Source organism: Solanum dulcamara, chromosome 3, assembly GCF_947179165.1.
Source record: "Solanum dulcamara chromosome 3, daSolDulc1.2, whole genome shotgun sequence".
NCBI lineage: Eukaryota > Viridiplantae > Streptophyta > Magnoliopsida > Solanales > Solanaceae > Solanum > Solanum dulcamara.
The window spans coordinates 78,526,024-78,550,473 of NC_077239.1; the positions used below are offsets into that span (position 1 = coordinate 78,526,024).

General features: G+C 30.8%; 4 protein-coding genes across 4 annotated transcripts; 1 reads left to right on the forward strand and 3 right to left on the reverse strand.

Annotated features, from left to right (window-relative positions):
• The first annotated feature begins 493 nt into the window (after nt 1–493).
• LOC129883137 (transcription factor MYB4-like) lies at nt 494–2,583 on the forward strand. Its single transcript, XM_055957730.1, has 3 exons — nt 494–733; nt 999–1,128; nt 1,925–2,583. Exons 1-3 carry the CDS (start codon nt 601–603, stop codon nt 2,460–2,462), a joined length of 801 nt encoding a protein of 266 aa, XP_055813705.1. The 5' UTR covers nt 494–600; the 3' UTR covers nt 2,463–2,583.
• An 8,542-nt stretch (nt 2,584–11,125) lies between these two features.
• Nucleotides 11,126–14,991, reverse strand: LOC129883139 (malate dehydrogenase). The gene is made up of 7 exons (XM_055957731.1): nt 14,849–14,991; nt 13,792–13,950; nt 13,519–13,694; nt 12,851–13,128; nt 12,621–12,756; nt 12,156–12,267; nt 11,126–11,490 (listed from the first exon to the last, which is right to left on the reverse strand). The coding sequence occupies exons 1-7, from the start codon at nt 14,889–14,891 to the stop codon at nt 11,396–11,398; spliced, it is 999 nt and encodes a 332-aa protein (XP_055813706.1). The 5' UTR covers nt 14,892–14,991; the 3' UTR covers nt 11,126–11,395.
• Nucleotides 14,992–17,957: 2,966 nt separating this feature from the next.
• LOC129881860 (uncharacterized) lies at nt 17,958–19,301 on the reverse strand. The gene is made up of 2 exons (XM_055955970.1): nt 18,579–19,301; nt 17,958–18,497 (listed from the first exon to the last, which is right to left on the reverse strand). Exons 1-2 carry the CDS (start codon nt 19,057–19,059, stop codon nt 18,373–18,375), a joined length of 606 nt encoding a protein of 201 aa, XP_055811945.1. The 5' UTR covers nt 19,060–19,301; the 3' UTR covers nt 17,958–18,372.
• Nucleotides 19,302–20,557: 1,256 nt separating this feature from the next.
• LOC129881861 (11S globulin seed storage protein Ana o 2.0101-like) lies at nt 20,558–23,950 on the reverse strand. Its single transcript, XM_055955971.1, has 4 exons — nt 23,601–23,950; nt 22,559–22,842; nt 21,746–22,219; nt 20,558–21,099 (listed from the first exon to the last, which is right to left on the reverse strand). The coding sequence occupies exons 1-4, from the start codon at nt 23,932–23,934 to the stop codon at nt 20,671–20,673; spliced, it is 1,521 nt and encodes a 506-aa protein (XP_055811946.1). The 5' UTR covers nt 23,935–23,950; the 3' UTR covers nt 20,558–20,670.
• Between the last annotated feature and the right edge of the window lie 500 nt (nt 23,951–24,450).

Here is a 24,450-nt window from a genome sequence, read left to right on the forward strand (position 1 = left end):
CATATTTGAAAATTTATCTCTAAATATTTATTTAACCGTGAAATTTGATCTCAAAATGATCAATTTTGATGAGATATTTACTTTCACTCATAAATCTTTAAAAATTTTCCCTAATAAAATTTATACTCTAACACAATTTAAAATTTTAATATTCAAATTTTAATTTTAAAATCTATGACCAAACATGATCTTGTTTAATATCATACCATTCATTTTGGTAAAGTGAACCGAGTAATTGATTTGGCAAAGTTATTGTCATATACACTTGTCGTACAATTTGCAAAAAAAAATATTAACACCATTCATAATTATTTTCCCTTTTATTATTATTTTCTGAGAGAGAGAAACTAATCCAACTTCGAGGAAATCGCAAGCCATGACTTTTTTGAAAATGAGACGATGGTCTTGGACTTTTTTTTTGTTAAATTATTTTTCCTTTTTCTAAAAATAATAGAGTAACTCAAAAGCATAAATACTCACACATCCACACCATTTGCTTCCACTCATATTGAGAGCCTTTGCCCATTTTCTCTCTAAAAACACATCCAAAACTACAACTTTTGAAGAATATCAAAATTAACTGATTAAAGTAAAAAGAAAATGGTTAGAGCTCCTTGTTGTGAGAAGATGGGGTTGAAGAAAGGGCCATGGACTCCAGAAGAAGATCAAATTCTCATATCTTATATTCAATCAAATGGTCATGGCAATTGGAGAGCCCTCCCTAAACTAGCCGGTAATTAGTTGCTTCAAATTCTGACTCTGCTTCTTTATTTAGTCCTTATTCGGGCCACTCAAAGCCCGTTCAAGAGGAACAGGTTCTTTGTCAGGAGCATTTTTGCTCCTTGGACAATCATTTTGTTTCCATTTTCGGCCTAATAAGTTTGTTTCGGGCTTTGTGAAGCCCGGTAAAAGCAAACGGGCTTTTACTTAATGTGGCATTATTTTTGTTGATTTTTTAAAAAATTAGTAAAAATTAATTATTTTTTATTAATTATCAGGACTATTGAGATGTGGGAAGAGTTGCAGACTCCGTTGGACAAATTATTTGCGTCCAGATATTAAAAGGGGAAATTTCACAAGAGAAGAAGAAGATAGCATTATTCAATTACATGAAATGCTTGGCAATAGGTACATTTTCAATTTTCATTTATTATTTTTTTTAAATGATTATTTTCTAATTTTAGTAAATTGGTTTTCTCGAATATTCTTTTCTTTTAGATCTATCACATTCGTATAATATAATCCCTTTAATTTTTTTTTTCTTATTTAAACAAAACAAAAAGAAGAAATAAATTAAAGGACTTTTAAAAAGAGTGAAACGGCAAGAAGAATAATGATCATAGCTCTAAAAAAAGCTGATTTTTTAAAAGAGTATTGTCTTTATCACATTCAGTAATGCATTGCAGGCTCATAATCATTATTCACAAAAATAACTAATTAATCAAATTTTGTCCTTTTTATTTTAAATTTATTTCCTTTTTTCTAAAGCCTATATTATCAAGCATTCTGTTAAATCATACCTATGGAATTACGTTGAGTATGTATGCCTACTACATTACCTAGCATGTTGATCATTTTGTTCAAAGAGTATTAAGCATTTAATTATTTTGTCTTTTTGTTCAGAACTATTTAAATATCTAATTATTTTGTTTGTATCAAGGAATAATCCAAAGATATGTGTAAAAGATTCCTTTAGACATGTTTTCAGTTGCATTAATAAATCTCATTTGCAAATCTAATTGCATTTAATTACAAGGTAAACAAATCAAGTCATGTGGTGCATATCTCCATAGATTCTTGTGACACAATAATTAAAGTTTTAAGCACCACTATAATGCTTGTCCACTTTTTAATAAATTAAATTACAAAAGATTTGTTTAGATTTGTACTAATTAAATTTTCTTTAATTATTTTTTTTTTCCAGATGGTCTGCAATAGCAGCTAGATTACCTGGACGAACCGACAACGAAATTAAAAATGTATGGCACACTCACTTGAAAAAAAGGCTTAAAGATTATCAGCCTCCTCACAACTCCAAAAGACAATCAAAAAACAACAATGATTCCAAAGCTCCTAGTACTTGTCAAATTACCTTGAAAAGTTCAAACAATTTTAGCAACATCCAAGAAGACGGGCCCGGCCCGAACTCGCCACAATTGTCGTCTAGCGAGATGTCAACTGTCACGGCCGATTCACTAGCCGCGACTATATGCGTCACAAATGATGGTGATCAGATGGACTCGTATGAAAATTTTATCCCGGAGATCGACGAAAGTTTCTGGACAGATGATTTATCCACGGCTACTAATTCGAATTTCGATATGACGGGTGAAGAATTGCAACTTCAATTTCCGCAACAAAGTGTGGAGATGGACGTTGGAGTTAAATTAGAGGATGATATGGACTTTTGGTACAATGTTTTTATAAAGTCTGGGGACTTATTAGAGTTACCAGAATTTTGAGGGGTCAATTTGGATGTACTATAAAACTTGGAAGTAGTGGAATGCCAACTAATTATTGGTATTTTGGGATTTTTCGGAGTCGACAAGTTTGAAAATTCTTGTTTGTTTATTGACTTTAAGTGCTTGAGAGGACCAGCAAAAAGTTCCTAGTAGATCTTTTTTTTTTTTTTTTTAGCTAGGATAAATCTTTTTTCTCTTTTCCTACTTTTATTTTCCTATTTTTATTTTGAACCTTTTAAATTTAATTTAATTAGGGAAAAAGTATAGTAAATGGTGATATGTGAAAAAAGAAGAAGATTGGCAATAAAATTTTTGCTATGCAGAGATTTGCAAAAGGGCCCAACCACAAGAATAGGGAAAAAGAAATATTAGAGAAAAGTATATTCAAGAAACTCTTATTCAGATCCTCCTAACTTAATTAGATTTAATTGTATGTGAAGCATATCCTTTATTCCTTTGTAGCATGACATTACCCAAAAAAAAATTAATAAAAGGAATTTGTTATTCTTCTTATCCTCTAGTCATGGAATGAATTGTTGTATCCTTAATTTACCAATTCATTTTTTCTTTTTATGATCATATATGATAGAAATAAGTATCAAAAATATATTTAAATTATCTCTTTTTTTTATATATGATTATAAGAGATTCACATCGTATCAAATATTTCAATAAAGGTGGATATATGTTTGTTGCTAGAAATACGACTATACGAGATTCACATTGTGTCAAATATTTAGGAGGTATGTTTTTTGTTCGAAATTTTTGATAAAGAATGGAAGAGTCTAGCTGATTTATCCCTTTACACCATTAAATTTGTTCAACTCACTTGTAAATTACCTATGATATATTTGGTTTTCGATTTTTTATCTATCAACATGAGACTACATTCTCTTACATCTTAATTTGAGCTTCACCATATTTCTTTTTTAAATTTGTAATACTTCACCGTGCAATAATTTTAATTTCAACAAGTAATCTATTGATTGTGAATATGAGTTTTTTTTGTTTTTGATTTTTTGAGGGGGTATAGGGGTGGAGGCGGGGTGGGAGAGTGATGTCTACATTAATTCAATTAATTTATTGTGATAGAGGAAAAAAATAGTGCACAAACAAAATATGTCTACATCAAATATGCTCAACACAGAGTGATCACCCAAAGGACAAAGACTGTAGCAAAGATTCTAGTGGTTGAGGGTTATTCTGGAGTTTTCAAAAATATAGATTATATTATATCAATATTTGTTTAAAGAACTTTTGTCGGCTGAAGATCATCTTTTTAAAAAAATAAAAATAAAAAAAAAATGTTGATTGTTGTTTGGTTTTAAACATTGATGTGCAGGTACAAATGATACATCAAAATAATTTTGATGTGTGATTTAATTTTGATCATGAAAGTTTAAATAGATTGCATGTCAATCGAGTGAAAGCAAAATATATGCTATGGTAAAATGACACATCACTTCTTAAATTTGGTGGGTTTGGTACGAAGAAAAATGTTTTTCCTGAAAATATTTTTTTAAAAAATAAGTGTAATTTTTGTGTGTCCACTATATATTAAGCAAAATATATTTATGTATAATTTAGATAAATATTATGAACGGCGGATATTGTAAGGGTGTGGGATGGTAAGGATGAGGGTGAAGATGCCCACTTCTAAGGGTGAGAATGATTCAATCAAGACGGAATCCCATTGTGAAACTTTTTTTTTCTATTACTTTCACTTATTGAGTCATTTTCTTTATTTTCAAGAAATTTGGAGAATTTTTTTAATTTTTTTTTTATCAATCAAACATAAAAAAAAAAAAGGAAAAATTATGCGGTATGGAAAATCTTAATTTTATCAATCAAACATAAAAAAAAGGGGAAATTATGCGGTATGGCAAACCTTACTACTATATTACGCGATTAGGGTATAGTTTAAAATAATTACGGCTTGCAGCAAACATAACTACCTATTTACGCCATGACAATCCTCCCTCTCTCAATCTCGCTCGCCTCTCTCCTCTTCCCTCTCAATCTCGATTGTCATATGTACAAATACATATGTATACCAGTTACATATATATAATTTTCTGACAAAATATACATATACAATTCGCCTCTCTCCTCCCTCTCTCGATCTCGCTCGCCTCTCTCCTCCTCTCTCTCAATCTCGCTTGTCAGATATACAAATACATATGTATATCAGTGTTTGTATATTTTAGTATACAAATAATTCATGGGTATAACGTTTGTATAATTCGCTACAGCGTTTGTATTGCAGATTGGAATGTACGGGCGTAGGTTAGCGTCTCGTCTAGCCTGGGGCAGCCTTTCACTGTTGGAACCTTTGATTTAGATCGAAACCTTGTGGGGTTAGGAGTAAAGCACAGTGAAAGGTGACTAAAATACCAGAAACGGGGACTACCCGAGCTAATGATAGAGGCAAATTCCTTGAATGGATTTCTCTGAGCACGAAATAGAGTGTTTAGTTGAATATTCGTTGGTGTCGAAATGGAGCCCTTTCACTCGTAGTGTGGGGAAGGAGTGGACTCTAGGGGTCCTACTAATTGAGTTAAGGAAGCAAACTAAGACGAAAGAACTCCTTTGCTATCAAAATATCCAATATTTCGAAAAAAATTTCCTAATTACCTATAGTCAGGAATAGAATAATTAAGGGAAAGATATTAGGATGATAAAAAAAAATGACTAACAAAGGATAAATTGGCTAGTTCTCATTATTTAAGTAAGAAATTCAATTGTTGGTCATTAAAGAATACAAAAGAAAGAATTTCAAATTTACAAGATGCGATCTATCGGATCTAAAATGACAAATTTATGTTTGATATTATAAGTAATTAGGGAAACTACACCCATATAAAATAATAATGCTTAAAATGTTTGCCATATTGAAAATTCTCCAAAAAAATTTGAAAAATAATTTTCTCTGCACCGACCCACCCAAATGAACTTAAGACAATTCCAAATCACAGAAAAAATGTGTTTCACACAGTTTTCCTTTTCCACACTGAAAAATTACCAGAGAGTTGATCACGGACGTGGAAGTTATTATTGAGTTTTTTTTAATTTTATTTTTTTATGAAAATAATACTGAAATTTACCATATATGGTTAGGGCGTATCACCTGATATTCCGTATTAGTTTTGACGATTAATTAATTTAGATTCGTGCTAGAAATTCAACTATTAGATTAAAGGTATTTTTTTAATTGAAAATGACTTCTTTTTTAAGACTTGAATCTCAATTTTTAATTAAGAATGAATGAGTATTTAATTAGAGGCGGATTGAGATTTATAAAATTTGCATGAGAAAAACAAGATGACCAGTATTATTGAAAGATAAAGTATATATACTTTGTGAAAAAAGAAATTTGTATGAGAAAAATAAGGTGTACATACATAATATTATTGAAAAACACGCTGTACCAAATTTTCTGACAAATTTCCACATCAAAATTACATTTACTTTAGACCTAATTTATCTACAATAATTATTGCATAACGTTAAGGGGCGGACTCATTCAAATTTGATAGTTTTAGCTCAAATTTTTGTATATATTTTAAAAGTTTATTAAATTAATATTAAAAAAAATAGATTTTCATACCTAATAAATCAACTAAATATATGGTAAAATCTCAAACTTGAACATGTGAAATGATAAATTTTGATCCGCTTTTGTTTGTCCTACCTGAAGATCGATCTTTAAAAGTATAGATTGATGCACTAAGTTTTCGCTATAACAAAATTCAAAAAATGATCGAATTACAGGAGTTTATTACATGCGGTCTTACCTTGTATGTTCCATCTTCTAGTCTATAATTTGTCAAATGATATGTCGCAATTTTGACAGTCAAATGTTTTTTTTTCTTAATTATAATTGTCAAATTGTGATTCGTACTATCGAAAAAGTTTCGGTAACCAGCAAGCAATAGAGTCAACTTATGCGTCGCTGCGTTCCGATCGATAAAATCGTACTCTTTCTATAATTGCTAAAATATATGTAATAAGAAATGGAAAAGGGGGATGATCGATTTGGACTATTATTTTCATATTTATCATAAATCATAATGCATAAAGGAAATTTAGCTCCAAGTTATTCGAGAATAGTAATGTTTAAATTATCATAAGCTCTGAAGTGCCTTTTTATTTGAATTTTTGGAGAGTAAAAGGTTTTATATATAATTACAACGAAATCTTCAATCTCTATCTACCAAAATATCATATTAAATTATGCAAACAACGTACGTTGTATACAAGTGAAGAGTTCGTAGAGATAGGATATAATATGTAAGTTTGACAGAATTTAATAGCGTTAATCTAAATTTTATGTGTTATAAAATCAGTAAATATTTACTCTATCCGTCCCATATTAGATGGACACTTCTAACTTTACACGGTGATTAAGAAATCATTAATATGTTGGAAGATTTTAACATTTTGCCCTTTGTTTATATCAATGCAATATACATAGAGTATAGAAATAGCTAGTATTGAGAATTATTTATATTCAAAAGGTTGAAAATTTTAACTAATTGTATCTTAATTTAGTAAGTTATCAAGTAATATAGAACAAATATTTTTAATAAAATGACATCTAATATGGAACGAAGAGAGTACAAAATTAGATTCAAAAATCAATTAATTACTAGCATTTGTGATTGTCCTAGAATTCAGAACTCAAATTTAATGCCTCGCTCCGTACTAGTCACATGACAACTAACATACTACAAGACAATTTTTTATAACTATATAAGAAATAAAAATTTATTTATACCCGATATTTATATTAATTCTATAAATATATGTACATGATACATCATGCATGCTAGGGTTGTACAGGACAAATTGATAAACCGCACCAAATCGATAAATCGAATCAAATCGGAAAAAAAAACCCGACTAGTGGTTTGGTTTGACTTGATTTGGTATTTGGAAAAAAAACTCAACCATTATAGGGTTGGTTTGGTTTTAACTAAAAAAAGTCAAACCGAACCCATACCGACCCGATTATAGATATACCACTTTTAAATTATGTTATACATAAAAATAATTATTAAATTATAATTTATAAATATTTTTTTAAAAAAATTCATAATTTTTGTGTTCTTTCTTACATTTAGATTTGGACTTGAGAAGCCCATCTAAATAATATACAAAAAAAGTCTATCTTATAAAGTTATATTATAAAGCTAAAACTTCAAACAGTTTTCTGTCTCCATCTTATATGTTGATATTTTGTACTAAAACTCTTTTTAAGAAGCACTCATATGTATTTTTTATTAGATACTTTGAAAAATCCGAGAAACCCAAAAAAAACCCGAAAAACCCGACTTTTATTGGTTTGGTTTGATTTATAGATTTAATAAACCAACACAAATAATTTGATTTGGTTTATAAAAAATTCGAACCAACCCGGTTCATGTACACACTCTTAATGCATGCATTCACATACACTTTAAAGGACAACCTAATTATTATTTTTTCAATATATAGTGTCGGAAAAAGATTTAACATGTGGAAACATAAAGAGAGAAAACCCCATGAAAGGAACAAAGAAAATTATGGTGGAAAAAATGAGGTTTTTACTTGTCAAATGTGATTATAATTTATAATTATAAAAAAAGAAAAAAGAAACAACAATCAAAGACATTAAATCAGGTGAAAATTTCTACTGAAAATGACATGATTTTTTGTTACTATCTGGAAAATAACCGTAAATTCTCAGATAGACCTTTGATGGTCTTCCTAACTAGTCAACATGGAATTAATGAATCATTAATATGTTGAATCTAGAATTTAGAAAAGGTGTCCAAGTTAATTGAATACGAAAAATTTTAAATGAGATATTTTTCTTGTTCGAAATTTCAGCTATGTTTTCTTAATTGAGCTTGTCCTACTCAAATGACTTTTCAGTTTCTTCTTTCTTCAATTCATAGGCACTAGAGAGTCTAAGTTTGGATTGTTGTGATAGTTACCGAAGGAGTCTACTTTATTTTAATTCGATCTAAGAAGAAAAAAAAATTACGAATTTAAACCTATGTCTTGTTTTGGAGACCTATGATTTACGCATATATAGGATTTTCACTAAGTTGGTCTGAAAAGATTCGAAAAAAATAAAAATATATTGCATGAGATTTGAACTTGAAATCTCATGGTAAAATTTAAAACTCTCAAAATTTAAAAACTTATATATGTACAATGTAGTATTTTATCAAGGAGGTTCAGGTGAACACCCTTGCCCCTAATGACAATTTGCATAGTACAATTTATCTCTCTTATATAATTTACAGACTATTACAACTAAATGATCTCCCGTAGAATAATATTGTTCTTAGTATTTTATTTTGTCTTTAATTCTTCATCTATCTCATTAATAATGATTTCGACTACTCTTTCACCGAATTCCACATTATATGGAATCAAAATGACTAGTAGCCTGTTTGGATTCACTTTTTTATTTTTATTTTTTAAACAGCTTATAAGTTGAAAACTGCTTATAAGTTTTCAATAAAAGTAAGTGCAGGCCAATTTATTTATTTTGATTTATAAGCTGTTTTCAACTTATAAACTGCTTAAAATAAGTTCATCCAAATAAATCCAACTATTTATTGAGGCTTATTTTAAGCACAAAATGACTTTAAGTTTGTCAGTCAAACACTCAAAAAAAATTGAAAACAACTTATAAGCAGCTTATAAGTCAATCCAAACGACCTGCAGAAAAAGTAGTTCAAATACCTTTTAGGATTAGTCAAAAGGCAACAACATATAATTTGCTTACTTTTATACTTTTATAATTTTATAATATAATGTAGGATTTTTTTTGTTGTTGTTGGTGTTGTAGTTAGTAAGTTTCTTACCAATTAGTTAGAAACTAGTCATTCAACGTTAATCCCATACATTTTCAGGTTCTTAATGTTCTTTCGAAAACAATAACCTTAAAGGATATAAGAGTACAAATATATAGAAGAGAGATTAAAGAAAAATAATAATTAATACTTGCACTTTTTTTTTATTTCAATTTGTATGATATTATTTTCTTTTTAGTTAATTAATCCTCACTATAAAAATATATTTTAATATTTAATAATAATTATACTCTATACTTTCCATTTTATTTTTAGTTAGATGAATTATACCCACAAATATGTCTATGGCTTGTTGTAGACATGAATTTTCAAAAAACATTCTTTTTTTTTGGTAGAGAAATATGTCTCAAGAGAACTTCTAATAAATTATCTTTCAATTTTAAAAAAGAAAAGGCAAAACGGTAAAACAAATTGGCTTTTTCTCCGATCCTCCAATTCCCCCTTTGTAAGTTTCAAAATATAATATCATTTTAAAGTATTGCTGAGTATGGAATCGTTTTCTTTAGGAAGCGTTTGAGGGTATAACGTGAAACTTACTTTTCGGTTTGAATTTAAAAAATAGCTGGAATCGAATGTGGGTATCAAACATCGGATGAAATTTTTTTAAAAAAATAGAGATCATACTTCTCATTATTTTCACATATAATGGAGCAAATCATGAGTCATTCGAGCAGAAAAAATACTAAATATTATAGTAATTACATTAGAAATTCAATGGATTTCGTCCTTAATTTTTTGCATTTTCTCGTCAACATCTCTTACATTTCCCACCCTCACTTTTTTCTATAATTCTCCAAACTTTGATCTTTTTGCTATCATTTCCTTTTTGCTAACATAATTATGCATTTAGTTTCATTTGCAAATTCCAAGTAACTTCCGTTTAAAATGACTTCCTATGCATTGACTCACTTCGTTGTATTTTTATCTTCCCTTATATATCCGTAATTTATCCCCCATTATATTTTTTGGAACATATTAGGTTGTTTGATCGTAAGATACGCCTAAGAAATATCAAAAATTTCGACGTCAATACTTATGCATCGGCCATAGTTATATTGGAGTCGAACTTGTATAACAGCATACTAAAATATGAAGAAGATTGTTATAACTTTCTAGAAAAGAATGTTTTTTTTTAAAAAAAAACTCTAGAAAAGACAGGAGAGGTAGAGGGCAAAGAAAAATTATGTATTATTCTTGAGGGTCAATTTTTAATAGCTCAATTGCTTGGTTACCTAATTTTTTATCTTGATGGTGAGAGTTTGATTTTCCACCTTGAGATTTGCGTACATCCTACCATCTCCAGTCCCTGAGGATATGTTCTTGTATATATTATTGTTGAAATATTTAGGTTAAAAGATTATACTTAAAAGTAGAATTATCCAAGTATCAAATATATGTTTGGGTTGGCAGAAGCCATTATTCCACAAGCCTTAGCTGTTGCAGAATGTGAACTCAAAGCCTATTAACAAGGCAACTTCCTCTTATTAGAGTTTGTGGTATATTTGAGTTTTATTCTTAAGAACTGTTTCATTTGTTCTATTAGATGAAATACTCCTTCCATTCTATCTAGAGCTGCTATAAAAACACACACAAATTCAACATCTAATTGCAAACAATCAATTAATTGGTTTCAACAAAGATTGGATCGACAAGAATACATTAAAGTTTAGTCCCACTGTCATAAGTTGTCCACGAATAACCAGTTTCGTGCTTGTTTGAAGCACAATATAAAGCACACCAGACATCAAGAGATGTTAGCAATTTAAGGTAAATTTCACAAAACAAGTAGCCAAATTGGTGGGCAAGAACAAAAGCTCACTCATGAAGGAAAAATATAATCCAAGGACGAACAAAAGATGCCAATTATTCGCAAAAAACATCAGTTCTAGCTCGAACATTTTGAATAAAACAGAGTACATTAAGAGTAAACAATTGACAAAGCAATATCCCCATCATCACTTTCCTCAAGAATCAACAATGGCCTTATTCAAAACTGAAGCCACTTCTATTTTACCACATACACTCCCCATATGTTGAAAGGGCAATTTATGAAATACTGGTAATTTAAGAAAGGCAGGAGTAAGCCAATGCTTTTTCCTCGGTTAGTTCCTCAGCTGTCAAGTCCAACTTCTTTCTTGAGAACTCGTCAATTGGAAGACCTGGGGACACGAACAAACAAAATACTTAAGACCCTGGTTGACAGGCAACTTAAGCAAATTTATCTACATAAATGTTATCTTAAGAGAAAAGGAGAGCAAAGAGGAACATTCAGACCAATGTTCACCACCGACAAAAAAAGATACCGATAAAAGAAAGAGAAGTGATGCAACATTATAAAATATAAAAAAGGAGGCAGGCGAGTAATATCTACATTGCAAGATTCAACATGCACTATATTGGGAGAGAAAATTTTCAGATAAATCATTAGGTAACATCTAAAGCTAATATGCAGTCAAGTGTTGGCATCTTTTCTTAAGCCGTACAGATAAATGGCTTTTTTCTGATAATATGCAAGGCAAATAGACGTCTTAGTAGGTAATATTTTCCTCAAATGCCCTCTTTCCACATGCATGGTACGACAATCATTGAGGCTAAAGACGGCTAACATAAGGAATCTGATTCCTGAAATCCTACAGCATGATTTATGACTCAGATTAATCCACTTTTCCCAACCATCCCAATCTAACAATTTAATTTGACTAATTGTATTTAACGTGTGGAGCTGCCTGCAAAAAATAACATAATAGGAGCCTAACATGGAAAGCACAAGTAATTGATTAAAATAACGGACAACATCTGAAGGCAACTAAATATATTTACTAACCTTGAACAATGGACCATTCTCCATTTTTGCATGTAACTGGGAAGGAATAAATAAGCCCAGCCGGGACATTGTATGACCCATCAGAGTAAACACCCATAGAAACAAAAGTGCCCTGCAACATTTCATTAGGAAAAAAAATTGAGATAAGAACTACTATAGATTTAAGAGCCCGTTTGGACTAGCTTAAAAGTTGGTCAAACTAACTTTAAGTCATTTTTAGCTTATGAGAGTGTTTGTCAAATTTTAAAATGACTTAAAATAAGTTAAAATTGAATTAAAATAAGTAAAAAAATCATAAGTAGGACTCTCCCTACTTTTTATTTTTTAACTTATGACTTTTTATTTTTTGACTTAAAAACTACTTTTTTTCAGCCAATCCAAACGGGGCTCTAAATCTACCAACAATATGCATAAATAATTACTGTTTTATATTAATACAACAACGTTCCAAGTTAAGAGATCTACCTCTGGAGTTCCAAGGACCCAATCACGTATGTGATCACAAGCAGAACTAGCAGCAGAAAGGGCACTAGAGAGCTTTCTAGCCTTGATAATGGCAGCACCCCTCTGCTGTACAGTAGAAATGAACTCACCATTCAACCTATATACAGAGAATATAGTTTATCAGTTAATCGGTAAAATTGAAAACCAAAAACTAGATATTCAATTAACAAGAAGTCACTGATTCATTATACCATGCATCATCGGCCACAAGTTCACGGACTGGCTTATCTCCAGCTGGTGTTTTAACTGTTGCATGGTTGACATCAGGATACTGTGATGATGAGTGGTTTCCCCAAATGATGACATTTTTAACATCACTCACTTGGACACTCAATCTCTCTGAGATTTGGCCAAGGGCCCTGTTATGGTCCAACCTTGTGAGACAGGTAATGTTCTTCTCAGGAATGGATGGTGCAAATTCTTTTAAGATCAATGCATTTGTATTGGCAGGGTTAGCAACAACCAACACCTGGAAGAGGCACAAGGCAAATTTTAATACCACAAATGAAATGAAGGTGCATCACATGCACAACCAAAACCTAAAACCGGTTTAATGATGCTTCCATGGACACAAACAGAAGGGAATAAATAACAAAGACATTAGAGTTTATGGAAGAAAGAACTTGTCAAAGTAACACACAAGACATTAAAAGTTGGCAATAAACATCTTGCAACTATTCTCACCGACTTAGATGATCTATTCATCAGCCAAGTAATCAATTACCTCCACAGTCAAAATAGAAGAATAATCTAATCAAAAGATGGAAGTATATCATGCAGTGCTGGACACTAGGTGCAATTTACAAGACACAAAAGTTAAAATTAAGGAATCAACAAAGATCTATATACTTTGCCTGACCTTGCAGTTGGGAGCTGCGTGCTTCTCAAGAGCAGAAGCCTGGGACTTGTAAATAGAAACATTCTTTGACATCACATCTTTCCTTTCCATGCCTTCTTTCCTTGGGAAACCTCCAACCATGACCGCAATGTTGACACCAGTGCATGCCTCAACAGCATCAGTTGTGGCAACAACACCTAACTCATACACAGAAGAACATACCATTTAACCCAAGTTTATTTTCAAAAAGTGATAAAATGGCATAACGTTAAGATAATAAGCAACTGCACCAACCCTTGAGAAGAGGGAAGGCAGCATCCACCAACTCCATCTTCACTCCATTCAGTGCCTCAGCAGCAGGTGGAATATCCAACATGTGGAGAATTACAGGCTGGTCTGCACCCAACATCACTCCCCTGGCAATCATTGGCACCAAGGCATATCCAATTTGTCCTGGAAAACAAAACAACATTACCCTGTTAGCATGACCTTCCAACCAACTGAATAATTTTGAAACCAATAAAACATTAATCTCATAATCAACTTATTCCAACTACAGAAAAGAAGTCGTTAAACCTCGAAACAGATTGCAAAGACACTAACAAGCGAATGTTCATACTTATAGAGCTTAACTAACACATGAGAAGTTCTCCAAATCAAGAATCCGCAAATCTAAATCAAGACATCATAGTTGTTAGTACAACATGTTCATTCTCGACTTCCGACTCAAAAGGCATAACAAACACATCAACTCAATCATGCTAATAACAACTAAACCTCAATCCTATAGTAGTTTATCTTATCAATAAATCAAATAAGAAGAATATCTGATAGGAAATCAAAGCAAACAACATCATTTTAATTTTTTGGTTACAAATAAGAGTAATATAGGGCTGAATCTCCACCTTGCAAGCCAACACAGTTAATACTAACTGATGAAACAACAAATATATCAAGCAAACATGCTCGAACAACCTCAAGTACCGCAAACAAAATAACACTACGTCTCTCTCATTTTAAATACTTTTTCACTCTTAATAGCTGTAGTTTATAGTACTTTTTAGTCATGTAAATAATCAAATAACATTTTATAAGCAAATCCGAACTCTATGTCCGATTTCATTCTGCAAACTAATTTCAGATCAAAGTCTCATTTCAGTTATCAGGATCAGGAACTAAATCCAAAGACTTAACAGTAAACAAGTAGATCTAACGCTAAATCCGATAAGCATCGGTTCTAAAAAAAATCAATCAAACTTCAAGTCAAAATGAAGTAAAACAACAGATCTAAGTTGATTTAAAAAACCACAAAAAAATAAGCTATTTGAAGTTCATAGAACAGATCGATTACCTGCAGCACCAGTAACGAGAACGCGAACTGGATCTTTCGCCATATTTGTTGAAGATCTAGAAGTTAACGAGAGCGATGAAAACTATGATCGAGAATGAGAGTGAGATATGCAGGACTCAGGAGGAGAGTGAGGCGATATTTATTGGCTCAAGATAAGTGGTCAGTACGGTGTCGTTGTGACTATTGGGTTCGTTAGGCTACATTCAAAAATGCAAGATTCCTTATAAATAAATTATTAAAATAATTTTTATGATTTAAAATTTATTTAAAAACATACTCCTCTATTCTATATTAACTGAAATTGTGAGGTAGTGCACATATATTAAGAAAAATATTTAATAATATAATTTAAACCATATTTTTCGTTATTATCCTTTGTAAAATCATAAATATAACTTTTTAAATAGTGTGACTTATCTTCTAAAAAAATATAAAACTTCAATTAATTAAAGGGCAAATATGAAAAAAGTTTCAAACATCCATATTGAATTTTGAACAAGTTAATTATTTTAAATAATAAAAAAATTCTCAAAAATTCAATTAATATAAAATAGAGGGAGTAGCATTTAAATTTTTGCTATATTTGATAAATTTTGATTATTTAATTTTATGAAAGATCATGAAAAGTGTCTTCAAGCTTCAAAAATTTCACCAAACACAAAAATGACTTTAAGAAAAGCATAAACTACATATCAAAGCATTCCAAAAATAAATTACAAACATTACTCATCCAAATATGATAAATTTTGTTTTTCACAATTATTATTAAATTTAACAATAAGAATTTGTTGGATATTCAATAGAGATTAAAACTGTAAAACTAAAATCGTTATAGAAGTACTTTCTCCGTTTTAATCTGTTTGTTTTATTTTCATTTTAAATCTTTTTTCAAAATCAATATCTCTTTCCGTCTATGACAATTTTTTTATTTCAATTTTTACATAGAATATTTAAGATTACAAAATTAAAGAATATTTTGATATATTTTACATATTTTTAATTTAAAATTATAATATTTTTAAATCTTTTTTATTTTATTAAATTTTGTATTAAATTAAAATCGAATAAACAAATTCAAATGAATAGAGTATATTTAAAGGATATTTTTGGAATTATAATTATTGTGAAGATAGCCTCGGGTTGTGAGATTTTTGTTTGGGTCCCAAGAGTGTGACGCGCAATATAGGGCATTATTTGAAATTGTGGTGTAGGAAAAATGAAACTGTCATGTTTCTAACTAAAGGGTTGGTCCATGCCTCAGGCCTACGTGGTATTAAACAAGTCAAAATGTATTTATTTATTTGCGACTTTTCCCGAACGAAAGAGAGGGGTTGTTTTATGTTGGCCTTTTGAAATAGAAATTTCATATAATTTATTATATATATAGTGATTTTTTAATGAAAAATACTAACTTGACCCCTTTTTATTATATATTGTTAAGGGTGTTCACGGATTGATTTGAGTTGATTATTGATTAAAATTAAAATTAAATTAATTTAATCTATTTTAAAATTATTAAAATCAAATCAATTAAAATATACATTCATCTTTGGTTGTTATCGATTTCTGTTCGATTTGGTTTGATTATTAATCATATACAAAAATTAAAAAAATGATTCATTCAAAAAAGAAGAAAAGACAAAAATTCATTCAAAAAAAATAAATTATCTTCGTGCTATTTTGGATCTTATAATTCTTATACCATAACTTTAATTATGTTTAATTACATTCCTACTTATATTGTTGGCTAATCCAATATTCTAAATAACATAAACTTACTAAATAATGCATAAGCTAATGAAAAGGCTGTACAAATAAAAGACTCATCATACCTTACAATTTTAAATCAGTGTGCGGTATTTTTTTCATAAAAACTTGTTCATAAAAAATAATATATTATGTATATATAATTATAAAAAAAAGTATGTATATAATAGTCAGTTCGATTTGGTTATTTCTTCAATTTTTTTGAACAAAACCAAAACCAAACCAAATATTATGAGATTTAAAAAATGTAAAGCCAAACTAAACCAAACCAAATAAAAAATTGATTTATTTGATCGATTTGATTTGATTTTTCGATTTGAATCGATTTTTTTACCTAAATCGTAAACATCATTACATGTGGCTATGTTACTAGAAGCATCTAACTATGATTTCGTTTAGATGAGCTTAACAACAACGACCCAGTGAAATTCCACATCGTGGGGTCTGGGGAGGGTAGAGTGTACACAGACCTGACTCCTATTAATGTAGGACGGCTGTTTCCGAAAGACCCTCGACTCAATATAAGCATAGAAAAAGGTCCGACAAGAATATTAGAGTAAATAAGTAGATGACGAAAACGGACCAAACAATAGTATAATCAAAGCACACAAAAAACAGTAGATATTATTAGATAATAACATAAATACCATAAATAAGATAAATCAGAGTACAAGAAATCATAGATGAGCTTATAATTTATAATTAATTTTTTTATTTTTTTGATATAAAAATAAGTTTAAAAGTATTTTTTTTAACTTTATTCAAATATTATACAACAAGCTCTATGTTTTTTCTTCACCGGGGTGATATTGGCCCACAAAAAATTAGGAGATGAAGAAAATCACTCAAGCCATCAATTGTTTTTCTATTTTTAAGGACATATTAAAGGTCCTATTAAAGGTTTGGAACAGAACATAAATAAAGTAATAAAAAACTTAAAGGACAACAATAAATTTTGTGTCGAAGTGTTAAAATATTCCTCTATTTTTAATCAAAAATTATAGATTGGACCACGGAATATGAATTCGCTTCTTCCCAACCGAAGATAAGATGAAAAATTGATTGAGTTTGTACTTTTTAAATACTAAGATCTCTTTTATATCTTTATTCTTTGGCAGAATGCATAAAGACTCGCCTAAACCTAGCGCATTTTATTCAAATCACCCTTAAACTATACATGATCCTAATTAGGAGGGAAAAAAGGGTATTAATTAAACAACTCTAGTTTCAAGTATATCAAAAACTGGGAAACTGTTTCATATAAATTGTGCTTATAGAGATTTCAACTTCAGAATGGATTAAGAAAATTAAATGATCTAAAAGCTCTGGTCTGAAAGAAAAATTAGTACAAAGTTTTATCATATTTATAACAACCAAGAAAAACAATCAATGTTTACTGATATACAATTCTTGAAATTAAAAATAAAACATAAAAAATACAATCCCACGCAACCTAAATTTCTTATCCACACTTTAAATACTTTGTCATACCAAATCAAAGAGAAAATTGATCTATTAACAAGCGAGGCTTGCTCAAGTGGTTGAACACCTCCATCATCAGAATTCGAGTCATGCTGAAAGATAAGAAAAACACTAAAGAAGAGGATAAAATCAATTCAATTTCTTTTCTTCCTTTTTAAAAGTTGGGAAATAAGGAATTGAACAGAAAATCAAAACCTGTACTTCAATTTTTGAAATATTCCAACATTAATTGTGACCAAGAAAAAAACTTATTTAATTTCTTTTTATTTTTATATTTAAGCACCTCTAGCCAACATTTCTTGAAAATCAAGAATGGATTGTTGTCTTTCAAGCTCCATATCTTCACGAAACTTAGAGATAAATTCTTCAGCTCTTCTATCCACTCCATTTATATGTGGCACTGAAGGAGTTCTCCATTCATCAATATTAATATTATCACACGTTTTATAAATATAATTAATACCACTATCAATGGCCTTACCTTTTTTCAATACACTATTTACCTCAATAGCCTTCACAATTATATCTTGCTCTTCTTGATCTAGTTTGCTTCTACAATTAACATCACCATCGCTACTCGAAGCAACAAATTCTTCAGTCTGAGGTGTGGATATCTTACAGCTATGGTCTTGACATGCTGGTCGTTTCAGTATAGGTTCAGGGAAGAGATGATCCACGTATATAGGTGAAGTATTTTTATGACATTGTTGGTACTGATAGTAATTATGATAAAAATTGCGATGAGTACGTGGTGGTGATGAAGAACGATTGATCAACGAGTAGAAATTTCGAGTAATAATAGGGAAAATGTAATTGTAAGCTCTAATGCAAAGGTTTTTGGAACTTTTGATAGCTTTTGAAAGCTTGAGTTTGTGTAATCTTGATTGTAATTTGTTGGTGAAGCTCTTCCATGCCTTTTTAGTTGGTAGAATAAGTTTTTTTCCTAAGTTGAAATTTGACATTCAATTTAGGATTTTGAGTGGAAATTAAATGGTGGGATTTGTATTCTCTTTGAGAAGAAAAGAACTGAGACTTGAGAGGAAGAGAAGTTGAAGGTTTGGATTTTATTTTGGAGTAATTGTGTGTGTGTGCAAATGCATGTCATAAATGTTAGGCTGGATGGTTCCTTGAACCTTTTGGTCATGTCTCATTCTTTTCTTCACATGATTTCTTTTATCAGCTTTTTTGATATTTTTTCTAAGAAAGGGATTTATAGACTGAAAACCTAAATATAAAGAAAGCAAAAGATGTCCTTTTTTGAAGAAAAAAAAGATTATGTTTAGGTATATATCTAACTTTCGGTTTTTTCTTTGAAGTTCATGGCTGGAGAAATCTTGAGTCTTAAGTTTGTGCTTAATGTATTGAGAAAATTTTAAAGAAATTAAAAAAAAAAGAGAAAAAAGTGTAAATTGATTTGGAGGTTTTGGTGGATTTCTTTGGTGGCAGGTCAATACAGTTGGCCACTTTTTGCCCACCACAAAATGCCACTTTCACTAAGGAAAGAAAGGTGCACATTTGAAGCTGGTTGATGATATATAACAATTAGGCACCAGCAAGGATTATTAATAGGAGATATCGACCTTTGAGTATTAAAAAATTAAGATAATTAATATTTTGTTATGTGTCCACATCTTAGTAATTAAATTTGTGTACAAGATGCATGTGACAATTAGTTCAATTCCTATTGTAAAGATGAAAATCGTAAAATGTGCAATGCGATCATATATTAAAATGACTTTAGTTTATGATCATAATAAAAAAATTAAAACAAGGGGGGGGGGAGGGGGGAGGGGGGTAGTATCATAGTTCATATCGAAAAATAAAGATTGTATCTAAAATCTTACAATTGGGCGAAGGATATTCATAATATTTAAAGATTTATGTTCATTCACTTCGTTCCTTCCCATTAAGATTTTGAGATATGTGACCACATGTTTTCCTCAAATCTAATGTCTCTGTCTATTCCGTTCTTCTTTAATGAAATGGATATAATTGTAATTTGTAGGAGAGATTGAGAAGGAGTTAGGGACTTCACTAAAAATGATGTGTCTGTGTGCAATCAATTTTTATCTTCATTAATTATTTAATAAAGGCCCCCATTAAGATGGAAACCAACACAAAACTAACAAGCTAGCTTTTTAAAACAAGTTTCTTTCATCCTCCCTGTCTATGACTTATACCAATTAGTCTTTATTCAAATGAGTTTGCATTTTATTTTCCTTGTTAAGGGACATGATGCTTCATAATTATTCTCCATCAATTATATAAGAAGTCTTTTATGTCAAACACTAATGATATACCTTACTTCACCATGAAGATTTTTCATTACCTAACTTAATTGGCCACCAACTCAAATGGTCCCCAAATTTCTTTTGTTCTTAAGAAAGGAATTAACTATGTAATTTATCGATAATGTCAAGCAACTTCGTCTCTAAAATGCTTGACTAGCATCATCTTATTAAAGAGTCACTACTCAACTCATTTATTTTAATAATAACTTCATCAAAACTCATAAACTTTACGTTCTTGACTACTATTATTATTATTATTATTCAAAATACAACTTTAATTAATTAGGCTTTTAAGAAAGCCTCAACAGCAGTCAATGCATACTCCATTGACTTTCTTCCTGTTGACTTTCTTCCCGCAAAAACACTAGCTTCTTCCCTATTATACTTCAAGCTCCTAGCTTCTTGCCTGGAAATTTGATAAGAGTTCATCAACACTTCCTCCGGCATGGCCCGGATAGCCGATAAACGCCCAGCTAATGAGCTGGTCATGGCTTGATCGTTGGTCTTGAAGGCGATGTACTCGAGTCCTTCGTTGCCTGCTTTTTTAACTATCGCGAAATTTTGTGGCACGACTATCATTTGTCCCTCCCTGACCTCATCGTCGAAGACAGAGTTTCCAGTGTCCCCGACCACCTGAATCCGTCCGGTCCCTCGGAGGATGTAGATGATACTGTGGGCATTCATGTTCCAATATGGTGCCATAACTGCATTCTGCAAAACTCAAATGTAATATATAGTGTCAATAATAAGAGTCTGAATTAATGTTTGTGACTAAAGCAATTTAAGTGAACGACATACATGCCACTAATTTTGACTAGAGTTGGGCCTACCTACAGAAAAATATTTGAAATAATTACTATGCAAATGTTACACATAAGTGGAATCAATATGACATCTTACCATAAAAAGTTCCAAATACAACACTTTTCAACTCACAATAGAAAATTAACCACCATGACAAGATTTCAAATTCTACAGGTAAAAACTTCAGAAAATTGACTGGTGAATATTTTTTAAATACATAATTGAAAAAAGATATATTATTTTGCTTTATTTTATTTGAGAAAATTTGAAATCCCAATATTTTTCATCTAATACTTATAAATATCAAAATTTTAATTTAAGAAGTTATAAAACAACTCTCAATAAACACCAACAAAGAATGTGGTACAACGTATATGGTTGTTCCTCCCTCAATTAGAAATTTCGATTTCAAATTCTGAATACGAAAAAATATCTTTGATTGGGAGCGTTTACCTGAATGGATCCTACATACAACAAATTCAAATCCAAATTAATTGGGCTTTACCATGAATATCGAATACTGAATTAAAAAAATCATCAATAAATGACGTGCCTGGTAAAGGACTCCTTTCTCAGCACTGAGCTGTAGCCAATTGAGGATTGGAAGCTTATGGCTGTTGAGGGTGCTGATGCGTCCTCCACGTGGATTGTACACGTCAGCACGGGATGGGCGGCCCAAGTTCTCTCTAAACCTCATGGTGCAAAAAGTTTCTTCAAGCCCATTGGGCTGTGATCCTCTTCCGGGCCTGTGAGGTTGCTCTTCCTCTTCGAATTTCGGGCTGAGAACATCGAAATTCTCAGCCCGAATAATTTGGCCCCTTTGATCTTCTCGGCCCTTTAAGTTCTTGACCAAATCACGATCCACATTGAAAACATCAGCGAGGAGATCTTGATCGAATCCGTCGAATAGGTTGACGGATTGATGTTGTTGTTCGCCTTGTTCATGTTCTTTTCGACTTCGGATTTCTTCTTCATACCCACTTCCACTTAATCCTTTGGGATTTAGACTTCCAGCTAGCAAGAAATGCTGTAAAAATATTGAAAACTATATTGTTAATGCTACACATCAACCAAAATAAATCATACAAAATTTCGCGATAATAATAAGTACGACTTTAATATAACATTATAAGGGCTAGTATACACATGTATGTAGTAAAATTTTGCTTAAGATGGTTTAAATTTAGCCCGGCCCAATGATTTGCCAATAGATATAACCTCTTTATACTTCATAAATACTTGCTATATAATATGTTTAATATCGCACACTTCAAAAGTTTTTATAATCACACAAACGAGATGACTGTATAAATATTTGTTACAACGTAAACGAGTAGTATAGTAACAAAATTTGAGTATTTCATACCCTGAATTGGAGATCGAGTTGGTTAATAGGGTTGCTAATATCAAGCAATGCGACAGTAACAAGTCTTTCTTGTCCATTGTTATAAAACCAAAGTGTGATACCGGCAGGCAATGCAAGTACATCGCCTTGTCGGAATTGCCTGATTTTCTGGTGGCGATCACCGCCGGTTCTGAATTGGCTTTCTCCCTCTGATCTGCTTTGTTCTTCTCTCATGCTTTTCTCTCTTTGTGGTGATTCATATGTTTCAGCACATCCGGGTATCACTGTCCCCAAAATTCCGCTTCCTTCATTTCACCCAAATAAATAAATTAGTTAATGCTACGTGCGCTTACTCAAACTGACAAACATAAAATAAAATAAAATAATGAAAGCTAGGGAGGGAGGGAGTACTAAATTGTTTGGGGTATTTCATTTTTTCTATTTTTTTTAAAAAAAATTGATAAATATGCACTAAAGGTATCGAACTCAATTTAGGGTTCTATCGAGAATCAATTTGAATAACTTTTGAAATTTAATTGGATTATGTGAACGTAATATTTTTGAAAGTAAAATTTAAAAACTATATGAAGTCTTACAGGTTACAAATTTTCTTATGTCAATATAATGAAAAAATATTTTAAAATGTTAAGTAAAAGTTTTACCTGTATAACAAAACGTCATAGCTTAATTATGAATCTCAAAATTTGGGGCGTGAGAATCCTTTTTTTTTCTTGAATTTCCTCATATAAATTTATAATTTCATTTCCAATTAAATTGCTGAAATACCTTAAAAATAATTCAGTAACAATAAATCAAGAATAATGATTGATGAATCATTTCTTTTCATTTTTTTGGGAATGGAATCAATAAATTGTAAGATCATATATATAGACATATATGTAGAAAAAATAAATAAAAAATCATATAGCTAATAAAAGGTAGAATGCAAGAAAAAGTTGTTCAAATAGTAATCCGTCTTCACCTCGACTTCAATTTTAAGGTCGTAAATTCGAATCGAGAAAAAAAAGTGTAAAAAATAACAATAAAGAGGTAAAATGCAAACCTTGGACAATGTAGAGGAGTTGAGGGGCATTATTGTAATGTGGCAAGAGCAACCCCTTAGGTTGAATATCATTTCTCACAGCAGCAACTCCCGCGCATTCAAATTCCTCCGAGTTCTGATCCCAGAACTTGATGGTCCCGGCCTCCGAGTTATACTTTAAAGTCGGTTCTCGAGCATTAATGCTCGAGATCCGACAATCAGTTTTAGCTCGGCCGCGCCGATGTTGCTGTTGTTGTTGAAGCTTCTGCCATAAGAAGCTTTGTTGTTGCTCTATTTGAGAGAAACAACAATTAAAGAGAAGAAATAAACAAAGGCTTAATTTTATTATTTCCATAATTTTGAGTAGTGGTGATTGTTGCTGTGTGAAGAGATTTGGGAAATTGGTGTTTGGTATTTGTAGGAGAAGAAAGGGTGATTTGGATTCGACACGTAAAATGTTGTGGTGAGACATTTGGCTTTGATTTTTTTGCATGGACATGCACTAAAATTATAAAGTTTGTTGACACCTAGCTAATAAGTTAATAATTTGCTATGTGGCGAATATTCGCAGAAGAAAGTTGTTGAATTTGTGTTTGTGTTTGCATGGATTTTTGTTTTGATATAGAGCACGCAGAAGGAGATGGGTTGTATATGCATTTATATTCTTTTGAGGAATTTATATATATAGATATATAAATAAATTCCATTTAAAATTTCATTTAAGATTTTTAGTATTGAATTTATCATAATTTAAAAATTGTGAATGCATATATACTACTTTATCTTACTCTCCTTTTCTTTTAGGGGTGTCAAAAGAATATGAAAAATCGATCGAACCTAACCGTATTGAATCGATTTATATCATTTTTTC